This window comes from Xiphophorus hellerii, chromosome 1 (genome assembly GCF_003331165.1).
Source record: "Xiphophorus hellerii strain 12219 chromosome 1, Xiphophorus_hellerii-4.1, whole genome shotgun sequence".
Lineage (NCBI taxonomy): Eukaryota > Metazoa > Chordata > Actinopteri > Cyprinodontiformes > Poeciliidae > Xiphophorus > Xiphophorus hellerii.
Window position 1 is genome coordinate 25754148 of NC_045672.1, and position 18314 is coordinate 25772461.

Below are 18314 nucleotides of genomic sequence, written 5' to 3' on the forward strand. Positions count from 1 at the left end.
TTAGTAGAGGGGTTATTAAAAGCTGCTTCGGGCCCCAGAAAGACTCGGACCAGCCCTGTAGGTATATTGATAGTCCAGCTATCATCAGCACTTGGTGCATTCCGCTCCTATCCGTTCCCACCCCGCAACGCCTCCTCCTTCCGCTCCCAGTCCTCAGCGGTGGTCGACTGAAAGGATACAGTAACGCGAAAATGGGGGTACAAATTGAGACGATAACTCCCGGAGACGGTGAGGATAATACTTGTTTTAGTTCGCTGTTTCATTCATTTGGGCTGTACAGTTCAGAAGGGAACCCCACCTTCCCCACCTTTATTTATTGTTTTTTATTTTTAGGACGGACATTCCCGAAGAAGGGACAGCGCGTCGTGGTGCACTATGTCGGTGAGTGGGAAAAATGCTCACAGATTGAGACGCAGCGTGTTTCATGTTTTAGGTTAACTTCGTGTATTAAGTCCTTAAGGGTTTCAAAGTTCGTAAAAAGGTCCGAACAAGTCGAAACGTTCTTGGACCTAGCCGCTGGCTATCTCAGTTAGCATGGAAGCTAACATATTTCCTGCAGCCAAAATAAGCTACGTTTGGGTTAAAACACGTTTTTACTCTCTAACCTTCCATCAGATTCCAATTTTTATAAAAGGAGATGCTTTGTCTTTGGAGGGTTATTTAGTTGAACCGTTAGCTAAAGGGTGCAAGCTTTGAGGTTAGCCAGCTAGCGCTAGCTAACGGTGACTTCTTGACGGCTGAGGATGAGTAAAAACTACAAACTGGTCACCGGGTCTGTTTCTGTCCAGGAACCCTGGACGATGGGAAAGTTTTCGACTCCTCGAGGTCCAGAGGGAAGCCTTTTAAGTTCAAGATTGGACATCAGGAGGTAATCCGAGGATGGGAAGAGGGAGTAGCTCAGGTGAGAAACCCTCCAGAACAGCTGATAAAATCTGTAATGATCATAATCGGTACACTTTCAGGACGTTTAATCGGTTTGTATACTTTAATTACAATAAGAGGCAATAAGAGACCTCTAATCAAACTTGTTTTGGTTTGATTAGAGGTCATAATCTGTCATATTTCATATGTGTCTAAAGTTTCTAAACGGTACGGTGGCCGACAGGTACAATCGGCGAAATGAATGAGACAAACAGAAACACGCTGCTAACGAAAAATGCAGCAACACGGAAATGGAGACAAAATAATAAATGCCCTGAATAGGAAATAAACATAAGTGTAAAACGGTACATAACGTAAGTCTTCCAGGCCACCAGGGGGAGTCGATCACCAAATCATATGTAACCAGACAATCAGTAAAGACGGGATGACATTATTTAACAGGATACCCAGAAGAAAAAAAGTTCATGTCTTTTTCAAACAGGCAGACAGTTTCTTAAGTTTGCTGTTTTGAATTTTTTTAAAATGTTTTTTTTCCCTCTTACTTACAAAATTTACTCGCTTCTGAAGACAGTATATTGTCAAATGTACCGCCTTCATTTGTTTTGTACACTATGCATGGCTTTTCTAATAAACAATAAGTTAAAAAAACACAACCTCTAAAATTACATTGTAGTAGCATATTTATGTATTTATTTATGAAGGTGATATATTTACTTCAGACTACCCCTATTAGTCTGGAGCACTTGTGTTTTTGTGGAGCGACTTTCCAGGCTTGCTGCTGTTTTTTCCATTTGTAGCATTTCCTCTTCATTAACAGCCGTTTTCTGTTGCATTTAATTAAATTTCTTTGTTTGTGTTTTTTAGTTGGTTTTTGTACCGTGTTTTGCCGTTTGAGCCCGTAAGACACTGTAAAATAGAGTAAAGTGCAAAACTGTTTTTAATGAATATGAAATTATTGCATTAAACAATACATGGAGTTTACACATTTTTATTAACATTAATCTCTATAATGGGCTGCACAGTGGTTTTTAGTTGGTAGCTGGAATGCTCTGTAACAAGACGTTCATTTAATGTTTTTCCTCTGCATGTGTGGGTTTTCACTGAGTTTCCTCCCACAGCCAAAAACATGACTAGTAAGATAATTGGTCCCTCTAAATTGTCTTTAGGTGTGAGTGTGCTATTTTCCAACTTGATTTTCTGAAAATAATTATACATGTCTATGGAAATAAGCATAAAACACCCTGGTTAAAGATATGACAGGAAAGAAATGGTATTTCATCCATATTCTGTAGCTGTGTACTCTTGCTTCATCTGCCTACATTCCCCAGCATGCTGTGCGGTTCTGGATCAGATTTCAGTGAAATTATTAAAGACTCTAACGATATTAATCATGTGTCTATTGCAATATATATCGCTACTGAGTTGTTGCTCAGTCCTAATATCATCTATATCAGGGATTTCAAACTCATTTTGAATTTTATCAAAATAATTTTGATTCATGTCAAGATTATGAATGTTCTCAAAGGGCCGGTTGGGTCAGAATGTTTTGATAAAACCCATCAATAAACTGTTAAAATAAAATGGTAGAAAAATACTTATGGTCAAATAATATTGAACAATTCACATTGATCAGTCCCTCCAGGATTTTGATTGTTTGTGTGACTTTTTGCAATCAAAATTACTGATTTTGTGGAGCTAATTTAGAAGTATTTGCAAGAAATTCTGTAATATTTACACTGTAACTTTGACTTGTCGTTCTTCACCTCTATCATAGACTATAATCTGGTGATGTTCAATGTTCTTGAAAATTCTTGCAGAAAATTTGCAACAAACTTGCATAAATTTCCACAATCATGGAATCACGAAAAAGTGGAGGGACTGGTCAAAAACAGCTTTGATTTTATCAACTAAATAATATTAAATCACACAACTGGTATCTTTAAGGTTCTATTTGCGTGTCCCTCTGGTGTTTATGGGTCACATTAAAAGCGATGGTGGGCCAGATTCGGCGCCCGGGTCTTCAGTTTGAGATCTGTGTGATTAAAAAGTGTGTGTGTGTAACTGTCAGGAGTTTTTAGCACCAAACGGAGAAATTAGCTTTTTTTTCTTCAGTCTGCTTGGAGACGCAGGAACATTTTGCTCTTGCGACTTTCGATGAGTCAATGCTGTGCAGTAGGAAGCAGAGAGCAGAGCGACACGAATGAAAGGCTGTGATTTGAACGATGTGCCATGGAAACTTTCATCTGTTTCAGAAATTAAAAGCATTAAATGTACACATTTAAGTGAAAGAAGAAGAAAATGTTGTCAGGAAAGATTGCAGAGATGCAATTAACAATGATTTAATTATCGATTATTCTGATGATTAAGTGACAAGATGCAGATTTTTTATGTAAGCCTTTTTTAAGCATTACACATATGCTAATATGTGATTGAATAATTAAAGTCCTTTATGAAGTAAGAAAATAACAATTTAATTGCCTAAAAATGCAATAACAGCGTTCTCTTAGTGAACGGTTAATAATTTTTTGCAAAGGATGCAAAAAATCAACATGTGAAAAGCTTGGCCTTTTCTGCTGCACTGATTGTTGAATATTTTTTGGATTAACCAATTAATAATTGGATGGCAAAAGGTACTGGAAAGGAATTTATTTTTACAACTTTTCTGGTTGGAGTTTTGGGTAGAGCATATTTACAGATAAAGTTTTTATTCTTAAATGTAAAATTGTGTATTTTTTGCACAATTTTAGCTTAAGTGTGGTGTTCTTTCAGCAACTTTCCTTTTTTAGAGTCTATACTCCAGTTAATCAGTTTTGAAATTAGTTGACAATTATTTCATTAATTAATTGATTACAATTAATTGTTCAAAAGAAAGAGATTGCATTTATGTACAGCAGTCGTTCTTTACCTTTACCTTTACACAGTTTTATACATGATTGTGAAAAAATAAACACCACAAATGAGACGGAAAACCTAAAATCTATTTTTGGATTCAGAACTGCAGCGTTTTATTCAGTAACTTGTTTACATTTCAGCCATTCTTCTGGCTTTCTGGGGAAATGGCTGCATCATAATTAACAGTTTGGTTCAGATGTATATATTGGTCTGTTTTAGACTCGGCATGAAGTTTTTCGATCTGTGTCCATTTTGTCCACAGATGAGCGTAGGCCAGCGGGCGAAGCTTATCTGCTCGCCAGACTTTGCCTATGGCAGCAAAGGTCACCCAGGGGTCATCCCACCAAATGCCACTCTGACCTTCGACGTGGAGCTGCTCGGGCTGGAAGCTTGAAACTTGTGCACTCAGCTTTGTTTATTTCCACTCAGATGGTTAGGGTGAGTTGGAAATAACTAATTATTTCAGAAATTATATTTAGATTACAGTGATACATCCAGTGTGTAGCTTTAAATGACCTGGAGGTGTGTAGATCTTTAAAAAAATAATTTTGCATATGTTCTATTCACAAAATTCTAATTCAACTGATTCTCAACTTTGGAAAATCAGAATATTTTTCACCAATGCGCTCCGTAGATTTCCAAAGTTTAGAGTGTCAGCACACACATGGCGGCCATCTTGTTTGACAAGCCTGCTGTACAGTTTCTGTTTATTTGGACTTTGAATTCAGGTCAACTCTACAACTGAGTGTTAGGGGCAGGCAACATTTTTTAAATCATGAGAATAAAGTCATAATATTTATAAAACAAAAAATAATGCATTAATTGAGCAATGTTGATCACCTTCCAAAGTTACACTTTGGACTTAACACTTATTAAAATACTTTTTATCATATCCGCATCAAATTATTGAGGAGGATTTTTTTGAAGCAATCATGCAAACTGAACTGTTCATGTTGGGTCCCGTTAACTCCAAGCTTTTGTCCTGTTAAAACGACTTTTCCTCGTAATTTTAAGACTTTTTTTCTGCTTAAATTACAACCATACCATTTCCACACAGAAAAAATCTTGTAGCCAATCCTAATCATACAACTCGCAAAACAAATGAAAACCACTTTTTGAAAATATTTCCTGTAATTTTAAAGAAATCCAGGAGAAAAAAATTTATGAAAACTGGATCTGACATGAAAAAAAATCAGAGCTCTTATTTTGAAGCCATATCGCCCGACCGTATTTTCAGCTGTTATAAAGAAAATATTAAAAATGCAGACTTTGAATGCAACGAAAATCAAAATCAGAATTCTTGTTGCTAAGGCAGAGGGTGGTTGCTATGTGACATCATCGGGGGCTGTAACTGCCGATATGTTCCGGAAGCACGATCTGTACTTTTGGTTCATTAGCTCATGCACTGAAGAAATGCTTCCAGATTATTCTTAAACTGTACATCAACAAAATGTAACACATTTATTCACACTAATTAAAATATTACTTGTTACGAGATCACCTGTTTTCCTAGACAGTGATATAATTGTCATAATTTAGTTAAGTGATAACTAAAAAATTGTGTATTGGACTCACCTGACTGTTAGCTAGTAGCGTCCGTCAATGCGTCGTGGACTCATCACGGACAAAAAAAAAGATAAATGAATAAAACCCCCTTTTTTTTTATTATATATATTTTTTATAATAATTACATCTTTTATAAGATTAAACAGACTGTACTATGTATTTATGGGAAACACACATTTATTACGGTTCATTATTGTATAAGGGAACATACATCTACTTTATTTTTTTATTATTATAATTTTATTTTTTTCTTCCGAAAATAGTCTTGCAAAATGCTGTTAATTTATTTATTTTTATTCTCTTTAAATAGTATACTTTTTTTTATTATGACATACAAAAAGAATAAAGAAAGCAAAATACCAAAAAACCACGGTATGGTGGTGTGCATTGTGCAGACATGAACTAACTAGCCGGCTGCTAGCATGTCCATCTCTGAAGGTGAATATAATGTGAATGTAACACTACAAAATCTTACCAAGTATTTTTGGTTGAGTTTCTAGTGTAAATATCCTAGTTTACTTTAAATAAGACAAATTAACTTAAAAGTGGCTTTTCAGTAAGATAAAGAAGCTTGTTTTAAGTAAGTAATTCCTTAAAATTGGTGAAAAAGTACTAATTGTACTGGCAGATGAATTAATTTAATGTAAAAAATGTCTTAAACTGCTTGTGGATGTGATATTTTTTCATCAATATTAAGGAATTATTTACTTTAGAAAACTCTCTATTGCTAAAAAGTTACTTGTGAGTTAGTTTTCTCTTATTTCAAGTTTACTAAGATTTTTGCACTAGAAATTAGACCAAAAATACTTGGCAAGATGTTGTAGTTTTGCAGTGAACCAAAGCAGTCGTAAAGTTAATTTGTTTTGATTGGTGTTTTAAATTAAATGAATAAAGACACAACACATTGGCATCTCAGGCAGGACAGTTTCGGTGACGAATGCATGTTGTTTTTAAAAGAAAGTCGATGCTTCTCTGAATGGAGCTCAGATTTACCCCCTCTGGTGGTTCTAATGTGGAATCGTCTCATTATTTTGGATCCCATTTAACTTTTCATTCCCCTCAGAGTTTGAGATGATATCTTATTGAGCTTTGGTGCCTCTCCTCCTGAACCGTATCGTGTTTTTCCTGTCGCAGGTTGACTCCTGTCCTGGGAACATGGAGGGAATAACGATGATTCCTGCATAGGACCTGCATCACTTGTCCGTTGCCATTTCAGATTCATGCAGAATAATCTCACTTGCTTTAAAACTTGATTCATTTTTACTGTCTAAGTTAGACTTTAAGTCATAGGTCAGCCCATCCCATGTATTTTGCTCTGTTACTGGTATATATTTAGACGTTTTGTTTAACCTTTGGCTTAATTTTGACCTTTTTGGCTATATTTGCCATCAGGACCATGTTTCAGGTAAGTGTCATCATTCCTGTGGTTCTTGCGTTGTTTGGATAGCCGGTGATGAACAGACGTGACTATAATAAGGTTTTAAGAATCATGACTAGTGGGGAAAAATTAGAAGTTCAGAACGTTTCCAATGTGGGTTTAATAGGAAAAAAAAAAAACAATAAAAAGAAGTCAGATTGTTTTCATTAATAACCTGCAGGTCTTAGCAGATGTGATTTTTTTTTTTTGCATAATTTTCAAAGTGACTAAATTTGTGTAATGTTTACAATAATAAAAAAACGGTTAGGCCTGCTTCTGTTGCTTTTTCCGAGGATCTTAAGGAGACATTTTACCCAAAGGAATGCTTTCTTGTGCACAGTTTTATCACACTGCTTTGCTTTTCCTCATTTATGAAATGTTATTTAATGGTGTTACAGCACAGTAAAAACAAACATGAAATAAAGGAAACAAGCTTCTTATTTACCAAAAGGAAACAGGGTGATTAATGTGCCATTTTAAATCTCAAATACACGCCGATGCCCATAAAGACGGAAACATTTTAGTTTTTTTAGACAATTTACTTTTTATTATTAATATCATTCTGGTGCATTTCTAAGAGTTTGATCAACATTTTGAAAAATAATCATAAATCACATATTTACACAAAAACAGATAAATAAAAATGTATTCCAACCTTATGGGCAGCAGTGTTGAAGCACATTTGTGAATATTGAATTTTTTGTTTTGCTTTGGATACAAAAGTTGGACGACTGCAATATTAAGTGAACCATAAACAAACCATATTTTGCAATAAAATGTTCTCAGACTGCTCAAACCGTCTCATGGATTGCACTTTCCTGAACACTGAAACTTTCATGCTGCTACTAAATCTCACCTTAAAGTTTTTGTTGCTTTGATTTCTTGTAGGAACAGAAACAATTTTCAACATTTCCTTCTTTGTGATTATCAAAAAATATAGAAACTGGTAAAGATAGAATATTTGTTTTCTGCATATCTCTTAATTACAAATATATATAGCATTGAATAATTGCCTAAAAAGGACAGCTCTTTTGTGAGATTTGTAATATGTAAACGACTTTTTAAAGATTTTAACTCTGAAGTATTTTACTCTTAAGGAGCAATATTTTCTTGCACTATTCAAAGTTTTTTTTTTTTTTATGAACACTCGTGGTTTCTTCTCTCTCTCTCTTTTTAAGATTTTGGGTGATTTTATTAAAAAGTCCAGTTTATTAGGCTACTTTGCTCTTAAAAGGCTGAAATGGTGTCGACACAACATACAAGATTTGACAGATCCGGTTTTAAATCTTAAAGCAGAAAAATGTACTTTCCCAATTAGAGCTGCACATATAAAATCTCAATTATTACTACAGAATTTGCAATAACAATTGCAATGGATTATGTGGCTCTATATTTATTTGTATAACAAAATATTTCAAGTAACTCTACATGGTAAATATGTGGTCAGTTGGATAGATTTTGTATGGAACTAAATTGGGGCCAGAAAGCTAAAAAGAAAATAAAAACTAAAATGGAGGGGGGGGATGAATCTAGAAAGGAGTTATTTTCTTTTAACTTTCAAAAATCTACGATTTCAAAACTTTTTTTTTTCCAGTTTCAAAATTATTTATGGAGTTCCAATTTTTTTTTCCAGTTGTAATTTTTTTTCTTTACATTTTTTTTCTCAGTTTAAAAATTATTTTAACTTCAATGTTTAATTTTATTTAAGTCTCAGAACTTTTTTTTTAGTTTCAAAACTTTTTTTTCAGTTTAAAAAATATTTAACAAACTTTATGGTGCCAATTTAGCTCCATATGCCTGGCGTATTAGGTGGGTGATGACATGGTAGTCATGGAAAATATTTGTTACAATATTCAGAAAATGTAGCATTTTCTTCAAGTGTGAAGTTATTGTGTGTTTGGTCGAATCTCTTAAAAATACCTTTACTAGATATAATAAATAGTTTGACAAAAGTTTGATTTCAGTTTCAGGAACTCAAAAGAGCTAAACATTGACAATGCAGGCAACTTCAGGAAACAAAAAGTTACCTGTTTCTTGTGGCTTTATATCCTGGCTCTCGGGGAAAGTGCGCCCCCTATCTTATTGCATTTGGTAAGACGCTGTTTCACCGTTTTAAAACTCCAGACTTCATTTTATTCTTCATCTCTAGAAAATAAATTATTTATAACACAGTTTAAGGTTCATAAAATACTTTATTCTACGTTTTTAAACACAGAAAGAGCATTTTGAAAGATTTTTATAGCTGTTGAGAGAAGCGTAAGAGCTGCAATAGACTGGTCAAACCTGGACTGAATTATTGTACATTGATGACAGAGTGTTAAACCTTTATAAAGGTTCATCGCAAAATATTAGAATATTGTGAAAAAGTTTAATCCTTTTTGACTCATTTCAAAAAGTGGAACCCATAGATTCATTACACAGTGAAATATTTAAGCCTTTTTCATTGTAATTTTGATGATTATGGCTTACAGATAATGAAAACACAAAGTTTTTAGATTTTTGACCATGAAATTCAGAAATGTCCTTTTTTTTTAAAAAAAGGAAAATTTTAATTTCGAAGCTTTTTTCCAGAAAATTACTATTAATCTCAGAATTTCTGAGTTTTTTGGTGGAAATTTACTCCTTTTTATCTACAATGGCCTTCATGCACCTTCTGTAGCAAGCATATATAGCAAGAAACCTGCAGCAAACAGGTGTAAAAATGCTTTAAAACATTAGATTTAACTTTATAAAACTAAGATGAATTCCTGATTTTTGTTGCACTCAAACACTGATAACATTTCCTTGAAGCTATTTTAAAATCTTCTTGATACAAAAAGAGAAGTATTTAACTTCAGATTTGTTTTTATTGTATAAACTATACATCTTTGCCCTGAAAGTTGGTCACCAAAAGCAATGCAGGGTCCGAAACAATCTGTGCTTTACATGCAGTGTGTTAAACTTACAGCTATCTATAAATCACAATATCCTTGAAAAGTTTATATCAGTTTAAAACTCACTTAAGCAAAATTATATATTTTAGGAATGTATTGTTTGTTTTGATGACTATAATTTGGAGAAAACGGAAATAAAAGATTCAGTTTCTAATAAGATTTTGAATATTAAATATAAACAATAGAGAATGTTTTTTTTATATATATATACAGAAATGTACCTTTAGCAGAGTGGACAGGTACAAAATCCTGCTGGAAACTGGACTCAGCATCTCCATAAAGAAAGTGATCAACAGAATGAAGAATTAACTAAAACAAATATAATCAAATCCGACAAAAACAAGCAAAAAAAGGTTTTCAAGCTAGATTTAAGATTATACTTGTTCATGTTTTTCTTCCACTGAACTTTCTAATAATATGCATGGATACAAAACTCTGAACGGCTCCTTTTGCAATTAATCTTTGTGACTTTTCCTCACTGTGAACGGTGTTGATGATTCTCTGCGGAGACACAAGTGGCTCTTTGATACTTTAGCTAAAAATGATCAAATATAATAACAAATGCATGTTTTAGTAGTTTTTCCAGATTTTCTGTAGAATAATTGTATTGAACTTGCACAACAGAATGACACTAAAGCAGCTGTTTATATTCTTTACATCTATTCATCGTTTTGCAAAGATTGTCGCATTTTAATTTGTTTTAAAATCTAAAACTAGAAATAAAATTGTGCTTCTTTAAAACGTACAACAAGTCTCCTATTATAAGTATTTATAAAAAAAAATTGAAGTTGTCTTTTTTCAAAACGTTAATATTTAAGGCTCTAAAGCTTTATTTAGCAGGACTGAGGGCAAAATGGGTTTTCATTTGTTAATGGTGCAGACCTCTGGTGTGGGTCATAACATAAATCCCAAATGTAATATTGAGAAACTGAATTTTGGGTTTTCATTTGCTGTAAGCCGTAAAATAATAAACATCACCTGAAAAAAAAAAAACCCTCCTAAAAATGTAATTCTGTGTGATGAGATTCCCTTTTTGAACTGAAAAACTGATTAAACTTTTCAATAATACTCTAATATTGCAAAAGCAGAGGGGATATATGAGAAATTAAACAATTTCTGCTAATTCTTGTTTTTCTAAGTCACTAACCGGCTGACAGAATTACAAGCGCAATTATTTGATTATTAAAATTCCTAAAGGAGGAGGAATCCAACATGAACTGGGATTTAAAAGTCTGAGTTGATCTGTAGATGGTTAGACTGGTGGTGTTAAAGATGACCTATTATGCTTCCTTTAACATGTTAGTATAGATCTATGGACAATACAAAAAATGTTCATTACATTTTTGCACATAATTATTCAGTTTTAGGGCCTCCTGTCACTTTAAATCCAAACAAGCTGCTGCTGGCCACGCCCCCAACTCAATGTTTACACTCGCACTTGAAAATGGCTGCAAACAGACATTATACAACCGTCTCCAAACATGATACAAACATCTTTTCTGGTAAGTCAGTAACAAAACACTTGTCTTTTCCAGTAGCCATGTGCTGGAACTTTGACTGGGTTGCTAGGTAACGGGCTGGAGTTGCTAAGCAACGGAAGGTTTTTGAAAGGGTTTTCTAAACGCTAAAAGTGTTAACTTAGGCTGCATTCACACTGCAGCCCGGAGTGACCCAATTCCTATTTTTATTTATTTTTTATGTAATGCGACCTGTATCTGATATTTTCATGGCAGCCTGAACAACAGATTTTTTTTAATGTCACCTTAACCTCCAGGTCGCAAACAATCGACTAGAACGTCATTGATACGCGACCAACGTCACCATTTTGCGTCCAGATACGCCCAAGCGGGAAGAAAAACAGCAACCATAACGACGATAATGAGGATTATGTTGTTAATATGCTGCTTCCGGTCGGACAACTACTTCAAAATCGTAAGCTGTGCTCCACCGTTAGCATCCATGTTTGTTTCCGCCAACACTGAGCGCTTCTTCTTCTTTATGGCGGTCGGCAAAACACCGAGCCCGCTCTCTATGTGTGCCGTTATTGCGCCCTCTACTGCGCATGTGAGAGACTTTCTGGTCGTTTGCAGTTCACGCTGGAGATCACATACAGGTCGCATTTATTTGGAAGTGTGAACTGTGAAAAAAATCCAATTTGACAAAAAATCTGAGCTGGGTCACTTCGGGCTGCAATATGAACGTAGTCCTTATTGTCAAGCAGCTGGATGTTCTTTTTTCTTAATTGCTTGGGTTGTTCTTAGAAGCAGTTGAGACCCAAATGGAAGCGTAAAAATGTGGATTTGGCATAATAGATCCCCATTAATCTAAAAGTGGGCTTGAAGAGTCAGACTGAAGTCGTCCCGTTCATGTCGGCGGTCGGCCTGCCCCGGCCTGCGCCCTGCCGCCGAAGCGAGTGGAGGGCCACAGCACAGCAGCCTCTCAGCAGGGAGCCGATGTGGTAGGCAGGCACGACTTCCTGCGGCGCCCCCCGGCACAGCCACGCCATGGTGGGAACCACCGGCATCGCCAGAGCCAGAAGGTCTACCAGGAAGTAGCGGCTCCAGTGCGACAACTCAGGGGAACGCCTGTCCTCACTTCCCTCTGCTTCATCCTCGTCAAACTCCAGTACAGTAGCTTCCTGTCTAACAGGAAGTGGCTCTACTGGCTTGGGCTGGCAGGTGTGGGGCCCTGCCAGCACCTTTCTGACGTCCTCGGGTTTGTCAGCAGCAGTGGGAGGGAGACCTGGAGGAGACAGCAGAGGTAAAGACGTTGACGCGGACCGTGGATCCGAAGGGGTGAGTTCTGGTTTCCCTATGGAAATGACGCTCAGCTGTTCAGCGCTGCTCTCCTCGCTCAACCAGGTCATGGTGGGGCTGCAGCCCTGAGACCGGACCTCCGGTTTCTTCTCCAGGACCGGGACTGGGACAGCGGCTGGTGCTGCTGCTGAAAGCGGCGGCTCTTCTTGAGGTAAGTGAAGGAACAGGTGATGATGCGGGAGGTAGGCGTGTCCGCCGCACCTGCAGCTGCTGCTGAGGGAGTGGCAGGAGTGGGACATGGGCAGCACGGCGCCGCCGCTGCACAGACGCTCACAGGTGGCCGAGCGGGAGACGGCCGGTCCGGGCCGGAGGTGGTGGGCCTGGTGCGGCAGCTGCTCGGACAGGAGCGCCGCCTCCAGCAGCAGGTGGGTTTGTCCCGCGGAGCGAGGCGCCCCGCTCGGTTCTGGAGCGTTGCGGTCCAGTTGCAGAGCCTCGGTGCTCCGGCGGGTGAAGGTGGTACCACGGGTCAAGGTGCTGGCGGGGGAACAACCACAGGACCTGGACTTTCCTCCAGGCCGAACTGCCTGCGGCCCTGAGTATGGTTTATTGTCATGAGGGTCTTGATCATGGACGCCGATGTTGGATTTGACCGTCTCCACCATTTCATGCAGGTGCTGGATCTCCTTACGGGCCTCCTTCAGAGCTAACTGGGTCTCCAGGCGGTGGCACTCCTCCTTTATCCAGTCTTCTTGCATCTTGTTCAGTTGGGTCCTCAACTCTTCTATTTCATAATCCCTGGAAAATAATAAGAGAAGGATTATTACAGTGGATGGATGAATGAAAAATGGATGGATGGTTTGATTAGAGTAGGTGAGCAGATGGATGAGTAATTGGATGGTAAATAGATGGATGGATAGAATGTACAGAAAATGGAAAAATAGCTTGATTAATGGATGGATGTCTGGATGGACTAGTAAACGGATGGATGGGTGGGATTATCGATGGGCAGTTGGTTGGACAGACGGGTGGATGGATGTATTAATGGACTGATGGAAGTAAAGAAGGATGGATTAGTAGATTGAAGGTTGGATGACTGGTTGGTTTGTTGGTTGGATGGTTGGTTTGTTGGTTGGATGGATGAATGGATGGATGATTGGTTGGTTTGTTGGTGGACCTGTGCTGCAGTCGCTCCACGTTCTCCCTCAGCCGGGCCCTCAGGTGTCGGATGCAGACCTCCTTCTGCTGCAGCGGGGTCAGGTACTGCTCCGGCGCCGGGACTTTGATCCCATGGTTGTTGATGCAGGCCGTGTGCTTCGTCTGGCGCCTGAATCGACACAAACAGGTGAACACCTCATTAACTCACCAACCGGAAACCTTTGTTCTGCTCATGCGGTTGAACAGTAACCCCACCTGGGCGTGCTGGGATTGGTCCGGGCTGTGGGGTTACCATCAGAACCCCTCATCCGGGCGGGATAGGTGTAAGTACTGGACATGTCGCTATGGGAACATCCCCTGCTGCCGCCACTCGTTCCAACTGAGCGCCTTAAGGGGAAAATAGACTTTACTCCAAAGCCTCATAGGTGAAATCAGTGTTACATGGATTGCCTGCAACTACAAACTGAACAAGTAACTGGAACGCAGCATTAACAGTCGGGAGGTTTTTGAAATGGCTCATTTTCCTGACATAGAAAACATTAATTTATTGCCAAAAAATGGCTGCGTGTTTTCTTTTCTTTTTTGTCAAGTGTTTGAGTTGTTTTTAGTAGCAGTTGAAACCCAAGTGAAAGTATAAAACCATGTAAAGTTAAAAATGTTGCATGTGTTTCCTTTAAAGCTACAGCTGAGTAAGACTTGAAACTTAGAAAATTACCTGCGCTGAATGGAGGACGACTTCCGACTCGGAGTGAGAGACATTTGGCGTGAAAAAGCAAATCCGAGGTCGTCTCTGCTGTTGCTAACAGCTGGGAGCCCTCACAGCCAGTCTGTAATGACTGCAGCAGGCAGCAAAATAAGTACATTACATAATCAGAAACAGGCTCAAATCCAGCCAGATGAATCCCAAAAGAGGACGAGTTCTGCCCTAAATGATCTGCTCTGTGTAAATATTCACTGTAACCCAGTGACAGCAGTCTGACCCCTTATGAAAGATATTAGCAGGAAATAAAGCCTTCTTTCTGCGAGGACACAAAGAGGACCAGTGAGTTCACAGCCTGTGCCGTCCTTCTGCGACAGAGCTGAAAATAAACATGATTCAACGAACACAGACAGGAGAACAACACGACAGTCTGACTACTGGAGGTTGGCAGAGACATTTACTTGCTTTTTATCGTTACTGCTACAAACTGATGGGTCACCGCTACTGCTAACCTTCTCTTGGATTAGGATTTGAGTTATGTAATAAAATTAGGGCTGAACAATATGGCTGAAAACATAAAGGGTGTTTCATATCCAGTATCAATTATTGAATATTTTTTATTTTAAATGTCTGAGGTGACCTTTCCTGTTGAACCACAGCTTTCTCTCCACACTGTTGTTTTTTTTTAAAGCAGTTATGAGGCAAAATGGCGGAACCTTGAACTGCTGCTGCCTCAGTTACTCCAAAGGGTCGTTGCTAGGTAACCAAATAATGAGTGAGTTGGTTGGTCCCTTTAACTTATCTGGCTTTGGGAGGTTGAGCAGTTAATGTCTTTTCTCTGCCTTCATTTCCCAGAATGCTGTGCGGTTCTGGATCAGAGTTCAGTGAATTTTCTATATACTTTACACAGCTGTTAGTTTCATTGAGTTAAAGGAAGAGAGAGCTGTATCAGTAGTTTCTTTATTTTGTCTCTTCATATCTTCTAGGTGAATTGCAATACTGTTGTTTCTGCGGCGTCAGGTGTTTTCAGTTTGCAATAAACGGTGTATTCTGCTGTGTACAGTTACATTTTTTTAAATTGCAGAAATTGTATTTTTATTTTTTTTTGTCTGATGGTTTTAAACAGAACAAAAACAATTTTAAAATATAAATGAAATTCTAGTATTTCATTTATATCCTACCAGATATCCTACCAGATATATCCTACCAGATATATCATCTGTTGATATTAATCATGGGTATATATATTGTTATTGAATTATTGTCCAGACCTAAATAAAAAGTTTAACTTCATTTAACAAATTTCATCATTAATTCGCAAACACTTTTCCCCCCAATACTTACTATATGAGTAAAAAGAGGGCAGGAAGAATAAAATCTTCTCCTTTCTCAATAATTGAAACAAACTTTCATGGACATATGCATTAAATTAGCAATATAAGTTGCAAACAACATATCATTGTCCTAATTATTAACTCAGAAGTGTGAAAGACTATTTTAATGAATTTTGGGCTGGTAGTGCATTTTTTCAACTCTGTTATAGTTTCATCCATGCATTAAAATGCATCTTTGTTTTAAAGTAGTCGCAGTTATTCCCATCACTTGCTCTTAAGACAAAGAACTTTTAATTACTACAGTACTTCTACTGGCAGATTATTTCACTTATAACATGGGAAAATGTCTTATAAATGGAACTAGTACTTTTTCATTAATATTAAGGAATTATTGACTTAGAACAAGCTCCTATATTTTGCTGAAAGCAATTTTCTCTTTTCTTGTTTCTACCGTAGTAAGATATTTGCACTCAGAACTTGACAAAAATACTTGGTAAGATTATGTGTTTTTGCAGTGTAGTTGTTTTCCAGGTTAACTTCACACTGTAAATTTCTCTTAGACCTGAATGTGTGGTATGGTTGTTTTATTACATTCTGCTTTTCAGTAAAAGAACATCATACCGACAGGATTTGCTGAGATTAATGAAACAAAGAATGGAAATCTGTCTTTTTTTTTACCTTAAACTCAAGAACAGTTTGGTTGTCCAGCAGGACGACGACACAAAGCCGGTTCACCTCCGGATGGCTCAATAAATAAATTAAACTGCAGGTTTTTCAGTGACCTAGTTCAGGTTTAATTCCCCCTGGCCTGGCATGGTGTCCTTTCAGGCTCAGAAACCCTCAAATGTTCTGGATTAAAATGATTCGGCAGAAAATTTCTCCATTAAACATTATTGGAAATGCTTATGTCAGACAAAAGTTATTAACTTTAAGATGTTTACTTTTTTTTCAGGGACAAAGTGGTTTGGATTTCTCCCTTAACTGCAAACGAGGCATAACTTCACGTCTGCTACTTCTATAAAAACATTTATTTTATTGTGAATAACTCAAAACAAGCCAGAAATATCGTACATTTATGTAAAACTAAGCATATCAGCGTGTAAACAATGAACTTAAAGGGAAATATTTATCTGAAACGAGCACAAAATGTCGCCATTTTTCCTCAGAACTTGCCGGATCTCAGCAGAGTTTCAGAAACCTGATGAATAGCCGGTTTGGAGGAGGGGAGCCTGCTTCTCCTCCCCGTCCTGCATCCTCCTTTTCTAGGACGAGGCTCTGCGCTGCTCTGCGCAACAAGTGGCAAAGAGCTGGTGAGAAATACGCAATCACCTTACGTAAGTGTGGAGGAGGATGAAACCAGACCGCTTCAGTTTCAAATGATGCAGCGATTAAAATGTCAGCAGCGAATCCCTCTCGTTTGTCACACGCAGAAAATAATTTTACAGCAATTAAAACGATAAGAAACAAAACAAAAGTCTCCGCACAACAGAGATTCAAGCCGCCACAATTTACTTTCCATCTTGGTAAATAGAAACGAACCCAGACTCAGCAGTGTCCTATATACAATGGATGTTAAGGTGGAGCTCGGAAGCGGACGGGTTCTACCTGTGCTGGTGGAACAGAACCGGTTCGGCACCGCAGATTTGCCTCGGTTCCGGCCCGACTTCATGGTCCCCGGCGGCAGCAGGAAGAAGAGGTGCTGGCGGTGCTGATGAGAGTCCATCCTGCAGCCATGAAGCACCGAGACGAAATGAGCCGAGAGCCGCTGCTGCATTGCTGCTTCTTAAAGTGACAGGAGGGACTCATCCCGCAACATCCCGCAAGACACGCGGAGCAGCTGCTCACAACACAGACCCGATAAAACACTCAGCCTACAAAGACATTAGGAGGGAGCTCAAAAAGTAGAATAATATAGTTTTATCGCTTATTTAATTGAGTGAAACACACAGATTAATTACACACAGTCTACGGCAGCCGAGAGTGGACGTGCTTCACATTTTTCTCTCGATGGTTTTCTAGAAATAGCAACTTAATTTTCATTATTATTAACTCCTTAATGACTCTTAATAACAATGTTTTTTAGAAATTAATTAACTAACCACTTTCTCGCAATAACAACTCAAATCCCTGATACATTTCTCAAGATAAGGAGTTAAATTCCCACTGGGTTTCTAAAGATAGCGACTTAATTTCCATTATTAACTCCTTATAACTCCTTAACGATGGTTAATAACAATTTAACCATTTTCTCTCGATAACGACTTAAATTCCTGATGGTTTTCTCAAAATGAGGAGTTAATTCACCACTGGTTATCTAGAGATAATGAGTTAATTTCATATTACCCACAAATTTTTTCTTGATTTCTCAAGATAATGACTTAATTTTACGTTTTCTGGAGATAACGAGTTAATTTTCATTATTAACTCGTTATCTCAAGTTAATTTTTCAATGGTTTTCTTGAGACAACTTAGCTTTCAAATAGTTTTTCTTGATATAATCACTTAATTTCCTGTATTTTCTAGATAAAGTATTAATGTCTCCAATGTTTTTCTCAAGATATCGAGTTCATTTCTTGTTTTCCACATATATGCTTTTCCCCATTTTTTTTTCTCAAATTAAATTTTTGAGTCAAGTTAATCTTGAGAAAACAAACTTTGTTTTCTTGAGATCACGAGATG

The 18314-nt window shown here is 37.6% G+C and overlaps 2 protein-coding genes across 3 annotated transcripts; one reads left to right on the forward strand and one right to left on the reverse strand.

Moving 5' to 3' along the window:
• The first annotated feature begins 77 nt into the window (after positions 1 to 77).
• fkbp1aa (FKBP prolyl isomerase 1Aa) lies at positions 78 to 7553 on the forward strand. The gene is made up of 5 exons (XM_032547938.1): positions 78 to 228; positions 334 to 381; positions 789 to 901; positions 4037 to 4212; positions 6475 to 7553. Exons 1-4 carry the CDS (start codon positions 192 to 194, stop codon positions 4166 to 4168), a joined length of 330 nt encoding a protein of 109 aa, XP_032403829.1. The 5' UTR covers positions 78 to 191; the 3' UTR covers positions 4169 to 4212; positions 6475 to 7553.
• A 1376-nt stretch (positions 7554 to 8929) lies between these two features.
• Positions 8930 to 17551, reverse strand: snpha (syntaphilin a). Of its 2 annotated transcripts, none has more exons than XM_032548055.1 (5): positions 17241 to 17551; positions 14317 to 14437; positions 13857 to 13988; positions 13621 to 13770; positions 8930 to 13241 (listed from the first exon to the last, which is right to left on the reverse strand). In XM_032548055.1, the coding sequence occupies exons 2-5, from the start codon at positions 14358 to 14360 to the stop codon at positions 12035 to 12037; spliced, it is 1533 nt and encodes a 510-aa protein (XP_032403946.1). In that variant the 5' UTR covers positions 14361 to 14437; positions 17241 to 17551; the 3' UTR covers positions 8930 to 12034. The 2 variants fall into 2 exon arrangements, with proteins under 2 accessions (XP_032403946.1, XP_032404031.1); XM_032548140.1 differs by lacking the exon at positions 17241 to 17551 and adding an exon at positions 15495 to 16009 and having other exon boundaries at positions 14317 to 15201.
• Positions 17552 to 18314: the final 763 nt, after the last annotated feature.

Bases quoted from the DNA above. Each gene is read 5' to 3' on its own strand.
- fkbp1aa (XM_032547938.1), top strand. From the start codon at position 192: ATGGGGGTACAAATTGAGACGATAACTCCCGGAGACG. The intron at 382-788 runs GTGAGTGGGAAA...GTTTCTGTCCAG, and splicing joins CGTCGTGGTGCACTATGTCG to GAACCCTGGACGATGGGAAA. The intron at 902-4,036 runs GTGAGAAACCCT...TTTTGTCCACAG, and splicing joins GGGAAGAGGGAGTAGCTCAG to ATGAGCGTAGGCCAGCGGGC.
- snpha (XM_032548055.1), bottom strand. From the start codon at position 14,360: ATGTCTCTCACTCCGAGTCGGAAGTCGTCCTCCATTCAGCGCAG. The intron at 13,989-14,316 runs GTAATTTTCTAA...TTTCCCCTTAAG, and splicing joins TCGTCCTCCATTCAGCGCAG to GCGCTCAGTTGGAACGAGTG. The intron at 13,771-13,856 runs GTGGGGTTACTG...GTGTCGATTCAG, and splicing joins ACCAATCCCAGCACGCCCAG to GCGCCAGACGAAGCACACGG.